The sequence below is a fragment of the Phalacrocorax aristotelis genome, chromosome 2 (genome assembly GCF_949628215.1).
Source record: "Phalacrocorax aristotelis chromosome 2, bGulAri2.1, whole genome shotgun sequence".
Lineage (NCBI taxonomy): Eukaryota > Metazoa > Chordata > Aves > Suliformes > Phalacrocoracidae > Phalacrocorax > Phalacrocorax aristotelis.
Genome location: NC_134277.1, coordinates 128,440,773 through 128,465,219, shown reverse-complemented (window position 1 = coordinate 128,465,219; position 24,447 = coordinate 128,440,773). Strand labels below are relative to the sequence as shown.

Below are 24,447 nucleotides of genomic sequence, written 5' to 3'. Positions count from 1 at the left end.
CCACGATTTCTGCTTCCCCTGGCCAACTCCCCCCAGTTAATATACTGAGCATGATGTCGTATGGTATGGAATATCCCTTTGGCCACTTTGGATCAGCTCTCTTGGCTGTGCCCCCTCCCCTCCCGGTTTCTTGTGCACCCGGCAGAGCATGGGAGGCTGGAAAAGTCCTTGACTAGTGTAAGCACTACTTAGGAACAACTAAAACATCAGTGTGTTATCAACATTATTCTCATACTAAATCCAAAACACAGCACTATACCAGCTTCTAGAAAGAAAATTAACCCTATCCCAGCTGAAACCAGGACATCTATAACAGTGTATTAAAAGTCCTTACTCACTTAGTCAAGCCTGACAACCAGTAAAAAAAACAAATTCTAACTACAAAAGAGCAAATTAATCAGGCAAATCTACATAAATTACTACTGCAGTACTAGAAAGCCTCAAGCCTCACTTCTTAGGTACTTATCAACATGCGCCTTGACTGTACTCGTCTATAAACTTATTAGTCTCTCTTGTTATATTGCATTGTCACCCAAACCCTGCTCTCTGCTATCTGTGTGAATGAGTCTCGTGGGCTGTAATCCTCCCTTTTCCTTCCTCCACGCAGCAATGCACACACCTAATCTGTGAATGAAGAGTGCTGTGTCAGCCACCTCCTCTGGCAGGCACTGAGGTAGCAGAAGAACCACTCTGGCATTACTACTGCAGCTCAGTGCCTTTCCCCACATGCTGTGTCAGAGGATTTTGCATGGACTGGGCTGTTTCCATGCCTAGCACCTTCCACGGGAAAGTTGATAGGAGCTGAGCAGATATTTGTAGCAGGGGATGGAACAGCCCCATAACGAGTCCATGATGCCCCACTTCCAAACCTGTCACCTATGCAGGTGCTGGGGAAGCACACCCCATGCTGGACCTCGCACCTGCTGGTGGGACCCCCTGCTCTGCTTTGCAGAAATATAAAGGTAACGGTTCAGAGCTGGTTTTCAACACTTTCTACAATACTAGAGAGTGAACAAAGAACAATCAAAAGATACAGAGATACATCACAGCATTTGGGCCAGAAGTGTTAACTATAAAAGCTTCTGAAGGAGGCATTTACAGAATACATGCCTTTTAAAACTTACTCTGGATTGTAATCTTCCTAAATCAGAAAATATTTTCCCAGAAAACTTTGTCTGTCTTTCTGTGAGTTGATCTGAGAGCAGCATATATGCACATTGACTTTCTTCCTCGGTGAAAACCAAATCATTCTCTCAGAGCTTGAGAAGTATGAGCCTTTTCACTGCTTGTTTAGTGAAATCCCTGCTCTGTCTTCTCATATTTCCCTAGGACAAAACAGAGAGCGTTGCAAATCATCGGGGACCGTAGTCGAGAGAAAAGAAGAATTCTTTCTGCAGTCAGGTCACATTCAGGCAACAAATTTTAATGGAAGAGCTAGGCTGTGAATTCAGTACATGATTAAAAGAAAAATGTCCTGTTGGTGGAAGCTCACACAGAGATGGTTTTTAATCAGTGAATATTTTCCCCCATATAAGAAAGTCCGGTCACATGGCTATCAACTACGACATGCAGAAGGAATCAGCCTGATGAGCAGGAGTGAGCACAGACCTATTGGTGTTAGAATCAGCGAGACTGTAGTGTGAGCCTTGCCTCTGGTTTGCCGGTGTCCTTTATGCTTAATGTGCAGACACAGGCTAAGGAATCTGACCCTCTTAGTAAAATACCTTTTCATTATTTAAAAGCATGTCTGCATGTAAAAATCAATCAGAAATGCATTTTCTGGAAATAAATAATAATAAAAAAAAAATAAATAAAGTCAAGCCTATTCAGCCAGAGCTGTCAATCACCATGAGAACACGTAACCTAGAGAAGGAGTTTATTTCCTTGGCTGGTTTATCAACTTTGCAACCAGAGCAGACCTAATGCAGCACACTGCTGGAGGCGGAGCAGAGCAGTTTGTGTTGAACTGCAGCCTGGCAGAAAGGTACGAATTTGATTCCACCTTCCAAGGGAACTGTCAGGCACTGATTGCCACAGAGGTTGCTGAAAGCTTGGGAGTGACCGGAGAGGCCTGAAGACAAATATGCTTGGGAGCGCCATGCTCAGGCTTAAGCAGGATTTTCCAGGATCTTTGGTGTCCCAGTAGCCCATCAAACAGTTCACAGTTTCAGACAATATAGCCAATAAAATATCCTTAAAGTACAAAGGAAATACTGCTTCATTTTTTCTAAAAGAAAAATGTTGGATTTCCCCATTCTCTAAAAAAAGTTTAAATTACAAAGCTTTCCTCCAGTACAGAACAGCACTTTCTCTTGTAATTTCCAAATTCCTAGTGCAACATAAATTCAGCATTCTGCTCAGGTCTAAAGATAGCCCATAGGAATACAAGTTTGCTGAGGCACTTTAATATGTCTTTACCTCTTCCACTGCCTCTCTTGCTTATTTGCAGAGATGCTGCCTTGTATGGGAATCAGTGACCACCAAGTCTACTGTGCACCGGGCCACTGTTGTTCCCTGTTCAGTGTCAGTTCAGGTTAGCTTGACAACACTGAAACGGGTCTGAATAACAGTAACTGAGAATTACTGGAACTACGTTGCAGATATATAGTCTATTACACTGCTTCTGCCATGAGGGAGCTAATTTTGGGCAAATGTTGAAGGGTAAAAAAATTGGTATTTTCCAAATCTTCCATTTATCTCCAGTGTTTCTGCATAATTTTTACCTATCTCCAAAAAAATTTAAATAACCAATCGACTTTTATTTTTACTCTAAATATTTTTCATGTAAATAAAAATATTTCATGCCTACACAAAATTTAATTGAAATTTTTGTACAATATTGAAAGAATGCCATAGTAATTTTCATGTAAAATAAATCTATATAAGGTACTGCAAAATCTAGAACAATTTATTTCTCATATTAATTAGCTGACAAGGTGAAGGCACTACTAAATTGCTAGTGCTTAAACTGCTATCCCCTATCCCCTCACCTTTAGCCAGCTCCGCTGCAGAAGTTGTCTGACCCTTTTTCACAAATCCATGTCATAACAGTTAATGAATAAATGAGCATGCAAATAACTATAATATCAGTGGTTTCAGTTCCTTTTAAATGAGCTGCTTGAAAAAGCAGATGTCCTCGGAAAGGACAACTGAGATGGAAAAAAACCACAGATTTTTGTTGATTTTGTCTCATGTAGTTGCCTTATTGACTCAGATTGGTAATTAGACAAATATACTTGTGTATTTTACTACCTATGCAGTACCATGAATAATGAGGTCTAACTAAATCTAATGAGAAAGGACAAGGCCATTTCTAGAATGTAGGTGGAGATACAGTCTCTCCCTAATTTCGTGTCTCTTGATTATATTTTTTTAACACTGAAGGCTTGATATTGGCAAAGGTGAAATGGGCTGTATGCATCCCTGACCCAATACTATAAATATTGGAGGAATTGCACAAGGCATAGATTATGATAAAAATACGAGACAACTACTACAAAGCATTGGGAGTAACGTCAAAAGCCACAGCTTCGCACAAGGCTCTGTAGCCTCTCTGCAGACACCAACAACTCCTCTGTAACATTGCTCAGGCTGAAAAAGTTCTTCTGATTTTCAGTAATCTGGTGATCACTCTTAACTTACTAATGAATCTGTGAGAAGCCAACAGCCCCCCTTAACTGACTATTCACATGGCTAAGAGACAAGTGCTCCCAGCTATTATTGTTGTTGTTGTGATGATGATGATGATGAACAGGCATATCTTTCATGCCCTCTTTTGGAGTAATGTTGAAGTTCAGCTCTGCAGACAATGTATAGTTAATTTCTCCTGCCACTTGTGCAATTGTTTATTATGGAAAATGAGACATGTTAACTGTTTCCTAAACAAAAAAAAGAAGTGAAAGAAGTGAAAAAGTTGCAAGCAAAAATTCAAGAAAAGATGTAATACCTTCAGGACAACTGTGTTTTACTCATGTACCATTCCTGTAGCCCTTAACACTAAATTAGCTCGTGTTTTCTATCACAAGCTGATGTCGACCAGCTTTCTTAATCAATCACATGTCACTTGAGGAAACAGAAAGAGAGCAAGGAACCTGGCTGAGCACTGGTGTCAGCCCCTACAGGGACTTCCTTTGGAGAACAATGTACATGATGTGCTTCCTAGCATCCTTTTCTGTCCAATTATAAAAATAACAGGGCCATAACTAATGGGAAAAAAGGGGCTGCTGCAATACCCTGGAGGAACCACATTATATATTGATATCATTAGGCCTTTTGTTACATTTAAATGAATAAGAACTGAACTGCAGCTCTGGCTGCTTGAAGGGAGGGGCAAAAGCTGCTTTGCAGCCTCTTTTGGAGCAACTCCTGAAGCTTTTCAAATGGCATAGAGAAGGCAATCTTAACACTGGGGATAGAGGAAGAGCCATCCAAATCAGCCCAAAAGGATTTAAACTTATGGCTAAGTGGTAAAAGCTTGGTCAATGATCTGAACTTCATTAAGCCACTCCAGCACTGCCCCCGATCTTAGTCTCTCTGTAGCTCAATAGTCATAATGTTTCCCTTGATGAATTATTTACATGAGACTCATAACCTCCATTTTAATGTCTGTTGTGCTATATACGTTTTTAAATTAAATTATATTTTTCTCTGATTAAAAAAAGCATCTCAATCTACCAAATGTCATAATTCATTTTCATATCAAATCATCAACATTTGGCAGATTCTTTGAAGACAGCAGGGCAGAAATAATTCACAAAGTGAGGCAACCGCATGGGTTCAGTATGAGGCACTGGCTGGTGACAGGTATTCAGAAATGTAATCAGGTCACATTGTTTATCCTTATGGAAGTGATGCTGTAGGTTCTTGGGGAGAACACCACATTTAGGATGTCAGAGAATTTTGATGAAAAATAAGAGGAAGCAGTAACAGGGATGATTGTATTATTATGAATCATCATAGTATTAATGAAAATTCAAAATATTTGAAATCATCCTACATGGATAATTAGAATAGGAGAACCTGCAAATGTAAGCATGACAAGTCTCAGAACATTAACAGATTTTTAAGAGTGTTCAGCATCAATTTACATCAATAATCGTGAATCTTTTCAACGGGTAAATACTATTTTTACAGAAAATGAGGAAAGACCTGGAAATATAATTGATTTTTATTTTAGTATAGCATACCTCATGAAGTTCAACAAAGGGAAGTGAGAAGTCCCGCACCTGGGGAAGAATAACACCATGCACTGAAATATGCTATGGGCCACCCAGTTGGAAAGCAGCTCAGCAGAAGAAGACTTGGGGGTTGTGGTGGACATCAGGTTGAACATGAGTCAGCAATGTGCCCTTGCTGCAAAGAAGGTGAATGGTATCCTGGGCTGGATCAGGTAAAGTATTGCCAGCAGGTCAAGGGAGGTGATCCTGCCCCTCTATTCAGCACTGGTGAAGCCACACCTTGAGTACTGGGTCCAGGTCTGGGCTCATCAGTACAAGGAATACATGGGCATACTGGAGAGACTCCAAAGCAGGGCCATGAAGATGATGAAGGGACTGGAGAATCTCTCCTGTGGGGAAAGGCTGAGAGAGCTGGGACTGTTCAGCCTGGTGAAGAGCAGGCTCAGGAGCATCTCATCAATCTCATCGAAATACCCGAAGAGAGGGTGCAAAGAGGACAGAGCCAGGCTCTTTTCAGCGGTGCCCAGTGACAGGACCAGAGGCAAGAGGTGCAAACTGAAACACAAGAAGGTTCCCTCTGAAAATCAGAAAGCACTTTTTCACTGTGAGGGTTATCAGGCCCTGGCACAGGTAGCCCATAGAGGTTGTGGAGTCTCACTCCTTGGAGATATTCAAAAGCTGTTTGGACACAATGCTGGGAAACCTGCTCTGGGTGGCCCTGCTTGAGCAGGGGTGTTGGACCATGTGGCCTCCAGAGATCCCTTCCAACCTCAACTATTCTGTGTGATTCTGAGATACAGAAGTTGCAATTTTTCTACCAGTGGTAGACATGTCACCGAACAGTCAGACACTATACTGCTTTAGAAGTCTGTTGCCTCTTGGGTGAAAGTGTACAACACTCACACAGTTCAGGAATTGAAAGGTGCGCTGGAAAGATATCTTCCCACAGCATGTATTTTGGCAGGTATGTTTTATATGCTGTTGCCTAACCCAAGTCCCGGAAGAGAGTGACAAGTTGCATGTGGTTTTGTCATCTCTTGCAGGCAGACTCAGAGTTAGATATATCCAGATATGAAGTTTTCCTCCTCCAACTACCATACAGTGACCCAAGCTGACTCTGCACTGTCACACTGCTATATCCATACCAGATGTGCTCCTGTACCAGCATGAACACATGTTCCAGACCAAAGGAACTGACACCGAATGAAGATCAACTTCGTTATCTTCAAACTCTTCAATGTTTTTGGCCCTAACGGTCTCTACAGCACCAGAGAAAGAGTTTCAGACTAAAACCATGGTCAGCAGCTCCACTACTTGTGATAGCATCTTCACTTTTGCACTTCATATTCAAAAGACAAACCTTTCTTGAGGGCCAGAATGAGGCCAAATAGAAAAGAAATTAATTCCAACAATAAACAAAGAACATGTCAATCCTTGCAGATTTGTACCCCAAGTTCAAGGTGTTTTCAGCTTTGTTTTCTGTCTGCACATTATGAGAGCACATATCCAAGAGTTAAAGAACATTCAGAAACAACACAGAAACGTAATCCTTATCCAGACAAAGTCTCAGCTCCATGACCCATTCTTCATCTGGGGAGAAGGTGGCAGAGCAATGGAGACAAGACAGATCTATGTTGCTCAATGAGGGGCTGGAAGTGCTCACACACTCCCTCATTAGGACAGTAGAAGAGCTTAATAGGACAGAATGCCCAAACACCATCTCTATAAATGTCATAAATGTCACAAATGTCACTGTAACCACTAGATGACACATGAAAACATACCTTTCTCTACCATGTCAAAAAGGTAGGGGATAAGTTTCTCTGGCAGAGATTTAAAAAATAAAATGTTCTTCTATAGCCCTCTATGTAGATAAACCATCTAACTACTTCCTGCCAGCTCCTGCCTCGGTGCACTCTGTGGCATGAATTGTGGCTGAACATTTGCCCCCTACGGCTCCATCAATAGGAGAGAATTCCCATGTGCCTGGGAGCGTTCCTGGCACTGGGATGCCATCACTCATGGGGGAACACAGCTGCGAGGTTGGCCTGCTCCAGCTATCACTCTCCCCAGACGTTCCCAGACATAGTTATGGTCAGAACAGTCCAGGGAATTTTCCCACTGGGTGGCTTGAACACACCAGCCTGTTTTGGAGGCTGAGAACATCAGCAGAGCTGTGAGCTGTTCTGAGCCAGCTGGCCTCAGCCCCAGTTCCGCTGGCATGCTTAATTCATGTGTATAGATGTAGTCTGTCCATCTTTCGGGAGAATTGTTCAGACTCACAGTGACCACAGTATCCAACTCCCAGTTTGGCTGCCAGGAGTGCTTTTTCTTATGCTTGTGATATTACAACTTCATTATATTCTGCAGAAAGTAGCATATATTTCCAGCTATGTATTGTGCTTGGTAGTGTTACTGATAAGTTATTCCCCATTGATTAGTGCCTGAATTTACCTTAGGCAGGTATGTTCACGCCTTTTAACCCCATTATGGAAAAGATTCAGTACTCTTAATCTCTCTATATCAGAACTTTGCCTGGCTTTACACTGTAGTGAAAATGAGGTGACTCTCCAGAAGTGTTTTTTATGTGAGTGTTCCTCAGCTGTAGGTCCAGCAGTCACCCAGAGGTTATACTAATTGACACTTACGAGAGGCAACAGATGGACCTCTGCTAAGTAAACCAGTGCTTCTCTTCAAAATATCCTGCATTCAGCCAGCATCAACGTGCCAGACAGCTTGAACATTTTGCATTTTTTTTTTAGGTTTAGGGTGGATTCTTTCTTTCTTTGTTTTTTCTCATTCAGAGTTCTAGATTTTAGATATGGCTCCTCTATACAGTGAAGAGTGATGTGATGAGACCCAGATGGAAAGTTAACCTCACCTTGTGCAATGCAGTGTGGTGAGAAGGTAGTAGCTCCCATCCCCAGAAGCAGTCTAGTTGTGGTGCTTGTTGCTCTGCCAAAATTAATTCATTTTGCCCTTTCAGCACTGATGAAGTTATATGGCTGCTAATTCCAGAGCTATCTTGGTAAACCCTAGCTTGAGGGGGTCTCTGCTTCACAGTGTAGCAGCTGTGGACAAGCTTACTATGATATTAGGCTCAGGGTCTAATACAAAACCCTCTGCAATCACATGGAGAACTTTTTAAATCTCAGGCTATTAAAAACAGTGTCTACCTGGCATTTAACATTCTCGGTGTGCATTACCTGTCTTCAGATAACAAAAAAGACTGTATGATGGGCCTTTCTCACAGTTGCTAAGCTGTCACCATTTTGACTGCAATATCCATTTGTACTCCAAAAATTCAGGTTTCAGTAAATCCGATCTGCCTTGCATTTTAAAGTTAAAGGTGTTGTGTGGCAGGATTTATTCTTCAAAATAATATGTACTGTGCCTTACACATCAAACAAATGTAGATTTTAAACACGCAATTTAAAAGATATTTCTTTTTTATTATTAATTGCATCCCACTTTCTCACATTTCTCTTGATCTTCCCCCAGTTTAAAGAAATGCTTAACACCTTCAACTCCCAGTCACTTCAACAGCCACCCAGAATCAGGATGAGATACAAAGTTACTGTTTCACCAATAAAAGATACTTATTTTTCAGAAACAACTATAAAGCAAATACAAAAAGAGCCTTACTGTGTTAGAATTAAATAAATGACTGTCGAGCCTATTCCCTGAAGCAAAGTCTAATATAGTCACAGCTCCAGCACTTTGTGCATAGAAAATCTTTTATACCAGTTAAAAAAAAAAATTTCAATAAAAAGTCACCTTTCAAAAAAGGAGAACTGCTGCTAGTGAGTTATAGATCTCGACAGGTATCCAATATTTACCCCTGGAGGGATTTCTTCTTATTGAGGCTCTAACTCCCCATCAAATGGAAGTGCTCACCTTCCCAGTCATTTGGACAAGGGTTAGCATGATAAAATGATTTGTTATGCCAATAAATTTTTTGTTACACTGTAAAATGGTTTGTTACGCTACTACCGCTACATAAAAATTTTATGAAAATTAAGTAGGTTGTAAGGTCCAAAAAGGACTAGGCTACTTTTAGGACCAGCCACCAGGAAAAGAAAAAAAGAAGGATCTTCTGATGTACAATTCTTCAGTACTGTAAAAAGACAACCTAAATGACCTTCTAACTAACAATTGAAATTGGTACCCCAATTAAAAAGCAGTTATGCATCCGAAATGAATGGGAACTTCCTCAAGTCATCAGTACTCAGAAAATAGGAGGAAACTGCAACAAGTGTGGTAATCTAGGTGGTGACTTCTGCCCTGCATGACAGTAAATTAAACAAGCCTAAATTACAGTTCAGAATGGACGCTGAAGTACAGGCTCATGGCATGCTAATCATAACACATCACAGATGGGATAGCAAGATAATAAGACCAGAACTTTACCGCATTGATAAGTGTGGAAGAAAACAGTTCCTGATTTCAACAACTAGCTGTATTTCCAATGAACTCAATTTTTTTTCTAATCACAAAAATTCTAGAAAAATATCTAACACAACACATTTTCTCTTATAGAGGTGAGGAGGTGTTTCCAATACTTATATGGAAACATCTATGGTTTTCTCCTTTTAAACCAACCACACTTCAGTTTCCCTCATACAGGCTCACTGAAGCAGAGCGAACAACACTGCATTGCGAGGGGATGTTGCTGTGCATGAAGAGAGTTCATGGGAGAAGCAACCTTCTTTGAGTATCAGGCCACCACAAGAGTAACAAAGGTATATTCAGTTACACTTTGCAGACGTAGCATGCAAAATTCTTCCTCAAGGCCTGCATTCACAGTAATGTTATACGGTATGTTGACATACATGGGGCTGGGTCTCAGGAGAAGTGATTTTTTGCCTTCACTGGAAAAGATCCTGACTCAAAGTCTTTGCTGCCTGATTGAACAACAGCCAGGAGAAGGCTTGTGCAGGTGCTTATGACGTCACTGGTGACCAGGAAGCTGATAGGCCAGGAGCACACACATGGCTTGTGTAGGTGCATGTGATGTCACTGTTGCACTAACAAAGTGCACTAATTCAGACCTGGATTGTCAAGTGGAAGTTCATTAGTCACTGCTGTAAGTTACAAGTTTATTACATTTTGCTTAAAAGCAGTGGTAAGGAAAAAGCACTTGACATCTTATAAAAGGCCCTTAGTAACGCAGAGAAATTATCTTGAACTTTTAGACTACTTCATTCTAGACAGTTAGACAGGACGATAGATGTAACCACATACACTGATCCTTTTCTTTCAAAGGGAAATATCCTTATCTTGAAAAAATGTAAAAATTGAAATCTGGAAAAGAAATTCAAATTAATGAGCGAGATTTATTCTATAGATCCCTTTTACTTTGCTAGTGGCAGTATTTACTGGTCAGCTAGTAAACAGCTTGAAGTACTGAACAGACCAGGAATATCCAGCCTTTCTGGTTGCTCAGACCAGGCGACTAGTAGGTGTGGACTGCAGAGCGCATCTCTTCTCTCACTGCCTGACAAGCAGTGGTGGCCATGGCCAGGACCACGAGCCACAAGCATTTATGTTCCCAGAATAGGTCCAGACATCAGACCTATGTGTACCCACTTGGGGTGGGCCTGTTGCTACGTACTACACACAGGTATGTAGAGAAAGAGCTGCCACTTCTAGGAGATCACATGCAGCTCACGCCAAACAACCTTTTAATCACAAGCAGAAGAAGCCATCAGACTGAGGACAGACTGTGGCCAAAACTGGGCTGCTGCTCCCAGAGCAGCCATCCAGCCTCAGAGCTTCCCTCCGCTGCAGGCTCTTTGTAACGACTTCATGTATTTGCAGTTTTTGACTGGTTTGCAACTACAGAATGTGGATCTCGGAGGTAGAATATTCTGATAATGCAGATTCCCAGGAAAGAACAAATATTACGGTTAAATATAAATGCATTCATTCCTAATACTTCTCTGACCTTTTTCAAATGTTACATCCATTTGGGAAGAAACTTAGCTATGTATCATGTAAAAAATACTTACATTCAGGGCTGAATAAATACTGTCATTGATTGTGAACTTTGGAAAAATTTAGGCAAATTAATTTGCACAAGTCTACTCTCCTTTGCTTTACATGGCTCAATGAATGAGAGCCAAGAAGTCGAGTTAATTTTCACCTGTCCCAGCAAAGGCCAGAATGGGGACCATGCCTGCACAGAGCTTTATGAGATATAAGAAAAGAGATGAGCAGTGCACGTTTTAATAAGGTGAATATCACTTTCTGATTCAGAATGCAATTAAAAATCTGTGCTGCTCTCCATCAACTACTATATCCCCCTTTTCAGGACAGAGACACCCAACAGCAGCAGGCTGCATGCGAAAGGACTGCTGGGATCCGAGTACAAAAGGAAACGGGAACTTACGGAGAGGAGTATTTGGATAGTGCTGTGAATGACCTCTAGGTACTGGAAATCAATTAGGCAGCCCGTCACGGAGACGTAGGAGTAATCCTCTAGGATGCCGGGGGCAGAAGGACGCACCACCCTTCGTATGCAGCCGGGCCCATGTTCCCGCCACCAAGAGCGGTGCATTGAGATGTTAAAGGTCATGAGATCGGTTTCCTAGGAGACAGGGAGGTAAAAAGTGTGAAAACCTCTAACTTTGCTTTATTTAAGGTAAAACAAGGGAAATAAAAGATGCTTTCAATTATTATAAGGAAAAGGAGATAAATAACTTGCCTTCCCGCTCACCCCAGTAATTTTAACATGAAAGTATGCCATTAAAGGGAAGAGAGGAAATCACAGACTTTTATAATTTATTTGTAATTGTGTATAGGAGCTTCTGTCCGGCAGAAGAACCACTGTACCAGGTATTGTACAAAACACAGTGCATATCCTATGTCTCCATGGCCTTACAGCCTGACAAGCAATTTCATTGTTATTTGATTAGAACATCACTTAAGAATTAATATTTTTAACAGGCAACAGAGACACGTTTACCCCATAGTACTGGCGACAATCTAAAACAAACTTCCACCATATTTACTTAAAGTAATAACTATAAATTATAACTATTATTTTAAGTAGAACCACAGCCAGACAGACTGTTTCTGCTGCCAAAGATTCACATGAAAGTTTGTCTCCAGCCAAGCTCTCTCTTTTCTGCCCTCTGCCCCTCATCCAGATTACCATCATGACCTCAGTTTAGCTAAGAAACCTGCTTCTGTGAACCAGTCTGGGTTTAAAATACACACAATAATTTATCTTCACTCAAATTATCTTCAGCCTCAACCACAGCTTGTCCGATCAGGCCTTAAACCTACCGTAACACGTACTGGCTGCACTGTAGCCTACATAATACGTATAATGCCTGTGCATTTTAGTTAACATTATCCCACTTCTACTTGGAGCAGTCAAAGTAGCAAACATACTAACGGACTGAAGATTTTCTAACAGCTTCTCTGTGAAACACAATCAGGAAAATTCATCTGAATTAACAACAGATTTAGGTCTTTAGGTCATGCTCAAGAGAGATACGGTGAAGTGGATGCCATTTAAATGCCAAAAAACAATCTCCTCACTGGAGATAATGTGAGATTAGTTATATTGCTACTTTAAATAATTAATTCATATTTAGGTTTCCATGTTTCTCCCATCTCAACACCAAGGTAGACATTAAAAATGTGTGCAAAATTGTCAGCCATATGCCCACAAAATACCCGTTTTCACACACACCACTTTGTCAGTGCTGCCGCGATACTGACTCGCCCTTTGCATCCCACTCTGAAAATCTATCCTGTCAGTCTGTCTGCAGCTAGTTACCTTCACCCTGACCAAAGGGACATTCAGTGCAGATTCCAGTTGCAGAAGAGGCCCTCTTGTTTTCCTCTGCTAATTGCCTCTATTCTGGCCACACCTGAAAATGAACAGGTGAATTACATCCTGCCAGTCTCTATTACTGCTAGTTAGCAGTAAGAAATCTGCCTTTGTGATTTACTGCTTTGCTCTCCTAATTTCTTCACCCTCAAAATGCAGACTTGCTGGAGCATTATTTACAACTGATGGAGCATTTGTCTCTTGACTTTGCTTGTCATTCCTTGATACTTGTTCAGAAAATTTTCATCTGCGATATGAAAATGACTTGTGAAATCAGAAGCTGACAAACAATTCAGTTTCATGAAAATATAATTATAAATATATAGTCTTAAGAAACAGCCAAGGCATTCTCTGTACAACAATGCCAGAGACTGCACAGTGTTATCAAGTGCTTTTAACAATTGTCAGCTGTAAGAAATGCTATTTGTCAAGCAGCACACATATTCACTCTTATCTATTTCAGTAACTCTTTGTTAAGTAAGAATATGGATTTGCCGTGTTGGTTTGTGTGTATCAAATATTGTGAGGTAACACTTTGTTATCACAACTGTGGGAATAAATCGTGATGTCTGTGGCACTGGTGTCACAGCTTTCTTCAAGACTTTTTTTCTCCTTTTTTTTTTTGTTTTTAAGTTTTAATTATTATGCCCTTTTTCATTGTTTGTGCTTGGCTAGCTCACGGCCAATGGCAAAGAAAAATGGTAAATCTGCATGGATGGGGAAACGGCTTGAAAAATGTTGCTGACACATTTGGCATGTGGTCAATATAAACACCTCTTATAAATAAAATCTTTTGTTTCTGGAATACTGTTACGTTTGGTTCTTGGGATGATTAGAAAAAATTGCTTGACTTGATGGTCATGTTTAGAGATGCATAAATAGATGGTTATGTCCATATTTTAAGGCTGCTGGTGATGCAGGGAGAGAGGAAAACAGCAATACCATAGTTAAAATTCTTTGATTAAAAACAAAAGAGATGCCATCACAGCACTTGCTGCTTTCTTTTTAAATTATTATTCAGAAATTATGGATAAAGGGTTGCAGAAGAGCTTTTCATAATTACTTTTCATGATGTGTATTACATCCTAAGTCCTCAAAGCAGGTAAAAGCAGATAATGATGGCCCGGCAAAGATCAGTTTCAGAAATGCAAACAAAACCGCCTGGTGTATTAGCTGACCTCTAAAATATCACTTCACAAAATGGCAGCCGTAAGCTGTTTGAGCTGATAAATGTTAAGCTGCCAATCAATAAAAGAAAGCCTGACAAAAATCAATTCTTTCCTTTTAGCGGCTGAAGCACACTCCTCTCTAACTTCATGGAGATTCTTAATCCATAAACTGAGTCAAATGTGCCAGGCGTTAAAAAATTAACCTGTACCTTTATCGTCATTTACAGATGTTTAGAAAACTCAAAAACTATTTGCTTGGGTGCATGGGTTTTAAAAATCAGTGAAGTTCTGAGGGTGTTTCAGTATTTGTGAACTGAGTGCTCGGAAACTCTGTGCATGGTGGAAAAGCTGCTGCCCAACTGGCTTATTCTCAGTTGTATGTTTAATGAAAGTTCAGAATTCTTTCAGAAAGTACAAGCAGATACCTGAAGTTTTTCAATAGATCATGTACTGTTTTCCAATGTCACAAACAATCATTAAGCGAATGAGTATAAAATGCGTAATCTTCATCCAGGTGATGTAATGTAAACTGCTTATTTCTTATAGAATGATGCTGCTGCTCCATAGCAAGAGACTCAGTTTCAGGCTCTGTACAACGGACATCAAGTAGTCTCTTTGGAATTCATTTAACAATTGAAATTTCAGTCATGGATGGAAAAATTGCTGTCTTCTGAGCTTCAAACTCAACATATATCTTGATCTACATCCCATACCCCAGCAGGTGAACTACATTTCCTCAGCTGGTAACCTCTCAGACAGATGCCACGAATGAAGACTGGGGAGAAGACAGATAATAGGACTTCCAGGAAAATCATGTGGGACTTATGGCACTGACACAGGGAAGGGTAATCCTATGTTCTACTCCTCCCTTTTTCAATCAGCACTGAAGCCATACACCAGTCTGTGGTAAGGAGTTTGTTCCTGAGCGTAGGATCAGCCCAATAATCACACTTCTACTGATGTTGAGTCCCACTTAACTGTCTATGGATTTTAGAGCTTTTAAACTATGTATAGGATTTGTGTTGGCTGTCAGCCCAAGGATTAATTTTGATCATTATTGGAAATCATTGCTATAGCAGGTACTTTCTTTTAGGTGAGATGTAATCCCTTTAAGTCCCAATAATACTGTTTTCTAAGTGCTTGGAGATGATGTTTAATTTAATTATATCTGCTTAAATTCTACATTTGGTTTCAAGTGGACAGTTTCTATTGGGCAGGGCTTTGAGCAACCTGATCTAGTGAAAGATGTCCCATGGTAGGGAGGTTGGTCTAGATGATCTTTTAAGGTTCCTTCTGACCCAAAACACTCTGAGATTTTATGATTCTATTTTTAGGTGGTGAACCAAGGTAAATTTTAACAGATGATAGCATAACACAGTTTATTGTAAAACTAAAGAGCAATAATAAGGATGATGTTCCTTTCATTTATTTGTCTGTACTTTATGTAAAGAAAAAAAGACACTAAAACTCCAGGAAAAAAAAAACCCACAACACACCAAGACTGCTTTGTATAACAAACAAACGCAATGCTGTGACATGATGATTATACACTGCAGAAATATTGTTTTCACTGTATGTCTCTGCTTTATGACATACTATTTTATATTTCTTTTATTCCTTGTTAGTATCTGAAAAACAAACTCTTAGGAAAACTGTAAGAAAGGCAGTGTGTTGAGTGGGATGGAGAAGCACTTTTTCCTCCATGAGACAGTAGTTAACACTTGAAATTTCACAGAAAGGTTCAAGAGTACAAATGCCTGGCAAAGCACAATGTTAGAGATCTTGACTTCATTGTTGCTCGTGTGGTACCCAGCCCTTCCTAACACTTTTTATGATATCGATACATACTATAACACTTGTTATAAATGAACATTAATTAGGCTGAGGCAATAAGCATTCCTATCCAATTTCCTAAGAGTAAAAAGGATGCTCTAGTTCTAACTTTCTACCCAATTTCTGTTTTTAACAGTGAGGAGAAAAGATTTTCAAATAAACACCTGGTCAACAGGTAATAAAAGATGATATGCATAACGCTAGGAAAAATCCAGTACATTTCCTTGTAATTCCTTACACCCAATTAAGCTTGTAGTTAAGATTCAGTGGTGTTGGCATGGACAAGGGACATGCACATTCCTTAGTATCTAATTTCAAGGAGACATTAATCCTCATTAGATACAAGTGATGTGTTCCAGCATTACCGAAACCTGCTCTAATTGTAGATGTACTTTGAAGCATAAGCATCAGCTATTAGCCAAAGACCCCCACTGGCAGCATAACCTTAGTTTTCCACCCTGTTATTTCCTGAAACCATAGGTTCTGATCCTGGCTTGCTCAGCGTGTGACCAATTATGCTCCATCTCCTCTCACTACTACTGAACAAATTGGTTTTGAAGGCCTGGGCAGATGGTACTGAAGAAGCCCATTGGCAAATAGTGAAACGTGTGTCACTAGCTGCCACGCTGTTTTGATTGGGATGATAATTTTTGTATGTTGACCATTGGCTCAATTTTTTTTCTGTTTGTTTTTAATTTGAACCCTTGCTTCAGTGTTACACAGATGGCTTTTACCTGTCCCTTGAGTTAGAGGTTGAAGGTAGCCCACTCAATAATTGTGACATTCCTGCTTATGTGAAGGAACAATGAACCATGCTGCTTCCAGGCAAGCTCTCTAGGTTGAGGTGGCTGCTGAAAATATACTAGTCAACACCTCATCCTCATCCTGAGCATGCCGGTGAAGAGTTTACATGAAGAGCATTCTTAAACTGAAGCTTATGGGTTGACTTTATTGGGGCTGTTCAGCTGTCTGAACTGGCTGATAGACTGGACCTAGCAAATTCACCTCTTTGTGGGAGCAAACCCAATGCACATTAGACCAGAGGCACCATACTATACACGTAAATTAATTACTACTAAAAGAGAAAATTCACAATATCAAGATCTTCAAACATAGACCATGAGGTAACCCCAGCATCATGGGCTGAGAGTGGCTGAGATAAAAAGGCAAAGCCATTTGGGGGGTTAAGGTAAGAGGTTCATGGTTCACGTTCACTGAGATTAGAGGTTCACAGACTGAGCAAATTCTGTAACCTTAACATCAGACCTTGACTACAGGAAAGGATTTCCGTATCAAGCACAACTACTGTTAGAAAGTTACACTGATTTAATCTATTTTTTTCTTCCAATCAGTCTGCACTACAACACTTGTTAACTGTTTGCATGCCACCCCTTACTCCCATCCACCCCCAAAAAACAGATGTATGAGGTAGTACTGTCGTCTTCTTGGGCTACAGAGTGTATTATCAGATTTTATTTTATTTTTTTTAAAGTAACCAAAATAACTTTCGGAAATTTATTTGAAAAACAGGCAGAAGATCTACCTAAATGAAAAAAATAGTTCCTCTGCATGTTTAATTTGCCACATGCTCAGGGATCTGTTTCCTGCCTTGCAACACAGGCAATTTTAAAATTAGATATACTGAACTTACTAGCAAAGTGGAATGTCTTTAGAAAGCCAGAAGTTAAGAAATCAACAAGAGAAACATACTGATGTCTTCTTCATGCAGTGTTAGTATTAGTTGCAAGAACAAGTTGTAAGAACCAGCAAGGGGCTGTTTTCTGAAACTTGTTGCCCCTAAAGATGAACTCTGATCTTTGGCAATATTCAGATCCATGCTCAAATCCCAGCTCCACTGCTTATGCCTTTTCCTTGGTCTACCTCCCTTTTGCGGCAGTCTCTGTCTGAGAAACAGCCCTGAGAGGTAACGCAGGATGGCAGAAATAAGCTCCAAGCCCAAAGGAAAAAACAGCATGAGCCAGATGATTGGATCGATGAGCCTTTACTCATCACTTGTCACAGGAAGTTCAACATGAGCACAAAGAAGTCATGACTACCCAGAAAAGGTGTTGTGCTCTGACGGAGTCCTTGACATGTGATTAAGTCTCAAAATTGCGCTCACCTATCCCGTCTGATGATCCAGAGGTATTAGACAAGACAGGTTTGGAAAGATGGCAAACTGTGAGCACTGCGTTCAGTTTTGAAGACTGGGAATAGGATATGGGTTTGTGCCAAGTCAAGGGTTTGTGCAGGTTCGTGTGTCCCTCAGTCAAGGCATATCTGATTTTGAAATGGAGAATCAAGACAAGACCAAAACGTAACTGTAATAGCGAAGAACTGGAAACATCATTGGCAGGCCATATATAGGCACCAGCACCAACGCTGTAGGAAAACTTCTCACGGCAAAGAGCCAGGAAAGGTAAAAGAAGGCTTGAAAAAGTTTTGGTATAAAAAAAAAAAAAAAGAAAAATTTCCAATTACAGGCCATAGAAAAATTCTGTCCAAAAGGTTCATAAAATGATGAACAACTGAAAAAGGAGTTCATTATGTAAAGCAATTTTGAGTCTCAGCAAGAACATTTTAACCTATCTTTTTTTTTCCCCCGTTACTTTTAGACAAAATTGCTGAGATCCCTATGAAGTTATGCATAGATTTGAAATATCACTAAATTAAAATTTGTCACCAACATACTTTTGCTCAAAGATAAACTGCCTCAAACAGCAACAGAAAGCTCTTTGCACACTATTTTGCAATATTTTATTTATTGATGCCCAAAGCAGAAGGGATCAGGCTCATTTGCCTGAGTTCCTCACCACTGTATACAGCCTCTAAGCATCTGACAAATAACATTGTTTAAGAAAGCCTGTACCTATTGAGAAGACTCTTGCAATGTTGATGGGAACTGGATTTCTAAATGTAAAAGGGACAGGTCAGGCCTGGCTTGATCATCCTAAAACTGTTCGTTCTTCTGTAGTTCCCTGTCTTTTGTACCATGGACACCCCACGGTGACAAACCCTGTAAAACCGACCCTTTCTTGGGGTAGCAGTTGTAACGTTACTAGGAAATATATGCAAATAGGAGACACAGTTTGCGCCAAAAGCCTGCATAATCCAGTATGAGGAACAGATGCAATGTAGCCTCTAGCCAAAACAGGATTCAACTTCGTTATTATCCAAATAACTGTATTTTGTGCACAGTGGTTGTGAACAAAGACAAAGCATGGGGATAAAGGCATGATTAAGACTACAATATCACAATAATAGTACAATTAATTTTAATAATTTCCTTAATTTCTGGTGGATTCTGTGCCCTGTCTTTCTGACTCAACTATAAGAATACCATAACAACCTTTGCTACATAAGGAGATAAATGCCACGCTGGAGATAAATGCACAAGGGAGCGGGTCCTAAATTTAAGGATCTATACCAGACACCAATGACATTAAAAAGAACTATTAAAAGACTTTGAAAACTCACTTGAATGTTAAAATTTCTGACAAGAAAAATAACTCCCTCTTTTGAGACTAACCAGAATGTTCCTACCTGCATCCAGGAACACTTTTAAAGATTAATAGGCCAGTTTAAGCAACTGCTGTTGTGTTCTCTGCTTTGCTTGCTGAAAGCAATGCAATTGCTCGTGATATTGCCAACTCTTGTTGTTTTATGGCAAGTCTGGTTATGTTCAGCATTTTTGTTACTCAGGGACATGAGATTACAATAAGAAGTCTGGCTTGTTGCAAGAAAGCAAACTGAAGATTAAAAGCTTAAAAAATCATGAGCCCTCCTGCTAGGTACTTCAAGTCCGTGCCATAACTGGCATTATTTGCTGCTTTTTTTAAAGCTGAGCTCCTGGAACCTAGATGGGAAGCATCTGCATCACCAGTTCAGATCACAGCTATCCAGGGCACCATGTGCCAAGTCCCCCATCTCAGACGATCATGTGTGTAAGGTATAGGAAAGGACAAGCTGTTCTTTAATTGGGATCAAAGGGAATGACTTAAGTGCACCCTAAAAGCTTAAAAGTCAGAGGTCATAAGCAATACTTAATTTTATTGATATTTAAATCAAACCACATAATTTCTTGGAACTTCTGTCAGGAGATCCTATTTTTTATTTTAGAATGTGTGCGAAGAGCAACCAGAAAGCCATGCTAATTCATTGCATCTTTTGAGTGAGCTCCCATACAGCTCATTGAATAAAAATGTCAGCCACTAACAGAATGCCAAGAAGTGAGTATCTGCACTGCTGAAGCCCTCCTGAAGACTCAGAATACAAAATGAGACACAAAACAATAAGCAGCAGAAGCGTATTGAACTGCTAGGGGTCTGTTTTCTCATTATTTTCATTTCAGTGAAGCACAAGGTGCTCCTAGAAACATATACTTCCTCATGACACTTTTGTTTCTATATTTCTTGTCTGTGATATCAGGTCATCGTATTTTTACCAGTCCCTCAAGTTCTGTGGTGCTGTTTGCCAATGACCTTGGCAGAGCAAGCCTTTAATCACAGGCCTCGCTTGCATTCTGCTGGAGCAATGACAGTCTCCAAAATTAATTTGATACACATTTTAAAAAAATCAAAGACAGTTCCTAAAGAAACTTTAAGTTCAGGTGATGAAATCTGAAATCCTCCCTTTCCTAGCAGAGGAAGTGAAACACCGATGACTACGGAGAAAAGACAATCTGCTATAGCAGAGCTCAGTTAATTTGATTTATTTATTTAATTATTTATTTCAGATTGACTATAGGCATTAGTCCACATTTTAGGTTCCTTAAAACATTTTATGTATTTATGTAAATATCTAAATATACGCATACTTTGTATTTTATTTATGTACACACATTATGCATATATTTAGATATTTACATAAATATATAAATTAAGTATACGTATGTTTATATTTACATGTACAAATTAATGACTCAACAGTGCTTTCCTGAGAACAACTGTCAACCGTGGTCAGAGAAGGCAGAATTAACAATCTCCTTCAGCAACGCACTGTGCTCTGGCCTGAATCAGATTAATTTAATTTGCAGCCTAATCCACCTCCAAACCTCAATAACTCTCACAGACATTCACACAAAAGAGAGTTTTCATTTGTTATCTCTAGTAATTTTCAGATTTTTGGAAGCATATTTCAGGAACAAGGACCTCTTTCTCTGACATTTGCTCTCTATAGCAGGTCTACACTCGTCATAACCAAACTTCTGATGTTCTTTTGATGAGATTAATCAGAAGGATCTGATAGTGTCCAGTAACTTTTGGATAATTTCATGCTTATCATGCCAGAGGAAATCAGTGAGGTGCTAACTTTACTTATACTTTTTTTCATTCTTAAGAAATTCCTCAAAAAAGTTCCTTTAATCAACATGGTTGAATATGTTCCCCAGAAAGGTATTTTTAATTCAAAAGGGAACTGTAAAAGGCTCTGTTAAGAACTTCAAGTCTAGGTGGATTACTTAATGGTCCTGTTAACAGGTGTTATATAAATCTGGCCACTTTAAGAGATTAATAATACCACAGAGAAGCCTAATGATCCGTTCACTCTTTAACATCACAGAATTGTCTGTAATCCTTCATCATGCAATTTTTAATATAACCTGTTCTAATAAGTAAGAACAAAATGAGACCACCACAAGGATATAAGAGCATATTGATATTTGAAATTATAGTTTCCTTTCAAATGTCTCATTTGAAATAATATTAACAGACGAGGGGAAGAACAATAACTTTTAGATAGGCTGACAGAATTATGAATGACAGCCGGACACAACTGTAAAAGGACAAGTAATATTAATATCAGTTTACATACTTAATGTACAAAATCAAGACTACTAAGTGAACAGCTTGCTCAAATATAACAGAAAAAGAATTTTCAGTTTGCCTGAGGAAAAAAAATTAAAACATTGCCAATTGTTGTCTTCTGCTAGCTGCTGAACATCTACAAAATCTAATACACTTCAGAGATAATTAATCTTTACAATAAATAATATTAATTACTACTGTAACCAGTATTTTCACCCTGTAAGTGTTTCTCTTTTTAAAACTGGTTTTAAAAGCAGTGATATGAAGATGTCAGTGTGACTCCAGAGGCAGCTTAGGGTGTGAGAAGTCTACAAAGCTACAGAGCAGATTCAACAAGCATGCATGCACGTTACTTAATTTCCACAAGCATCCCATTGACATGAGGGATCTACATATATTTGCTGGATTAGGGCCAGCAAGAAAGTCAACATGAAAGATATGATAGGAAAAGAATGAGAAAGGTAGGAACATATGAGTAAAAACTTACTAGCCAAATTATATGCACCTTGGTGATCCTACAGAATTCCTTTTCAGTATTGTATGCCCTATACAGAATCACAGAATGGTAGGGGTTGTAAGGGACCTCTGGTGATCATCTTGTCCAACCCCCCTGCTTGAGCAGGGACACCCAGAGCAGGGGGCACAGGAACGCGTCCAGGTGGGTTTTGAATGTCTCCAGGGAAGGAGACCCCACAGCCTCCCTGGGCAGCCTGTGCCACTGCTCTGTCACCCTCACAGGAAAGAAGTTTTTTCTCATATTCAGGTGGAACTTCCTGTGTTCCAACTTGTGCCCATTGCCCCTTGGCCTGTTGTTGGTCACCACTGAAAAGAGTCTAGTCCCATCCTCCCGACACCCTCCCTTTAGATATTTATAGGTATTGATGAAATCCCCCGAGTCTTCTCCTCTCCAGGCTGAACAAACCCAGGTCTCTCAGCCTTTCCTCATAAGGGAGATGCTCCAGTCCCCTGATCATCTTGGTAGCTCTCCGCTGGACTTGCTCAAGCAGTTCCCTGTCCTTCTTAAACTGAGTTTGTGTAGCGCACTGATGCGTAGAGGAAGGTTTCCTTGAACAAACACGTGGCATATTTTGCTGTAAAACTGTAGTTAAGTCTGTGAAAACAGTCCACAGGTAATGGTAGTGGATGTTAATGTTACTCTCACGTGCAACTCCTGTTGTTTTAAGAACATGTTTTTAAAGGTGAATTTCCCTTTCAGCCCTGGGAGAGGAAGAAGAGCATGAAGAGAGTAGCGCTAAGCAAGTCTGGAGGGAGATGGTAGATGGATAAAGCAGGGGAACTTTGAGAAATGGAGTTATTAAGTAGGATGGGAATATGTTTCTTATTGCTCCCTGGCCCTCGCAGACTTCCCCACTGCTGCTCTTTCAGTAATTGCCTCTTCTCAGAGCCAGATACTGAACAACAATTTTGCTTCTCAAAGCACTGCTGAGGGCTGGCTGGATGAGAGGGGATGGGTCAGCTTTAATTACTTGCCAGCTGGGCACAGGCTACACATCTGTGGGCATCAAAGCAGAACCAGCTTAGGTGACAGCAGCTGTGGGGAAGAACAGAAATCAGCCCTGCCCGGGAAAGCCGCCTCAGTGCGGTGTAGTTGGATGCTGTCTAACAGAGCTAGGAATCGGGAATCACGATGGGAGAAATCTCACCAAATGCTACCCCCTTTCAGTACTTCTAGATAACTCTCATGACTTTGCAGCATTGCAAGTCGTAACATCTACACATTCATGGATTCGGTTTTAAATCTAAGTTGATAGCAGTTATATGGCGAAGCAGCCATTGTCAGTATAGACGCTCAGGAACTTTGGACAGCTTTGAATTAGATCCCTTTCAACCCAGCTCTGGGACAGGGAAGGCCACACCACTTCAGTCTGAAAGAGAAGGATCTGAGGTGACTGGATAGCTACAGCCCAGTAGCTGTAACGGCACATCGACGTGCACACCTAGAGAATAGATACACCTTCACTGCCCTCCACTGAACTTTGCTTTCCTGTTTGGAATCAAAATAGATCTTGCCAATTTGATATTTTATTTTTTTAAAAAATGCAATTACTCATGAAAACACAAGGAGGGCATTAAGTTATCCATATACCATAAACAGGTATGTCCTTGCCCAGCATGCAGAACATTGTGGGGAGGGAGCACTTAAGTTTTGCAAGTTAGAAAACAAGGTAAACCTTTGCAGACATCTGAGTTTGACAATGCTTTTAAAAAATGAATTTATTATATCTGAATTTTTCTCTTGCCGACAGGAAAAGTAAATATTACACAGCAAACACTTATCCGAAGATGGAAAATTTAAATATTCTAATAGGAAAAAACCCCAACCCAAACAAAACCACCTGAATGTTCAAATTCTGTTTAATTTTAAATGCATTGGGAAGGAAGCAATTTTTCAGCTGAAATGCACTTCCACAGAAAGAGTACTAAAAACTAGTAATAAAAAGACCATATGCCTTAAGATTTATCTCTGAACAAAGAATATGGCCTAGTTAGAAACTCATGAAAAGGAGGATTTCTGAGGAGAGATCTGATCTAATTTCACAGCTTTAAATATCATCTAGAATATGCTACTGTATAATTCTGCTACTGGTCTGTTTCTTAAG

The 24,447-nt window shown here is 40.0% G+C and overlaps 1 protein-coding gene across 1 annotated transcript in view; it reads right to left on the bottom strand.

Annotated features, from left to right (window-relative positions):
• The window catches only part of NKAIN3 (sodium/potassium transporting ATPase interacting 3), a 383,503-nt gene that overhangs the window by 82,109 nt on the left and 276,947 nt on the right, over nt 1-24,447 (bottom strand). The window contains exon 4 of the mRNA XM_075085109.1: nt 11,569-11,766. Coding sequence (XP_074941210.1) covers nt 11,569-11,766 — 198 coding nt within the window. The remainder of the gene's footprint in view (nt 1-11,568; nt 11,767-24,447) is intronic.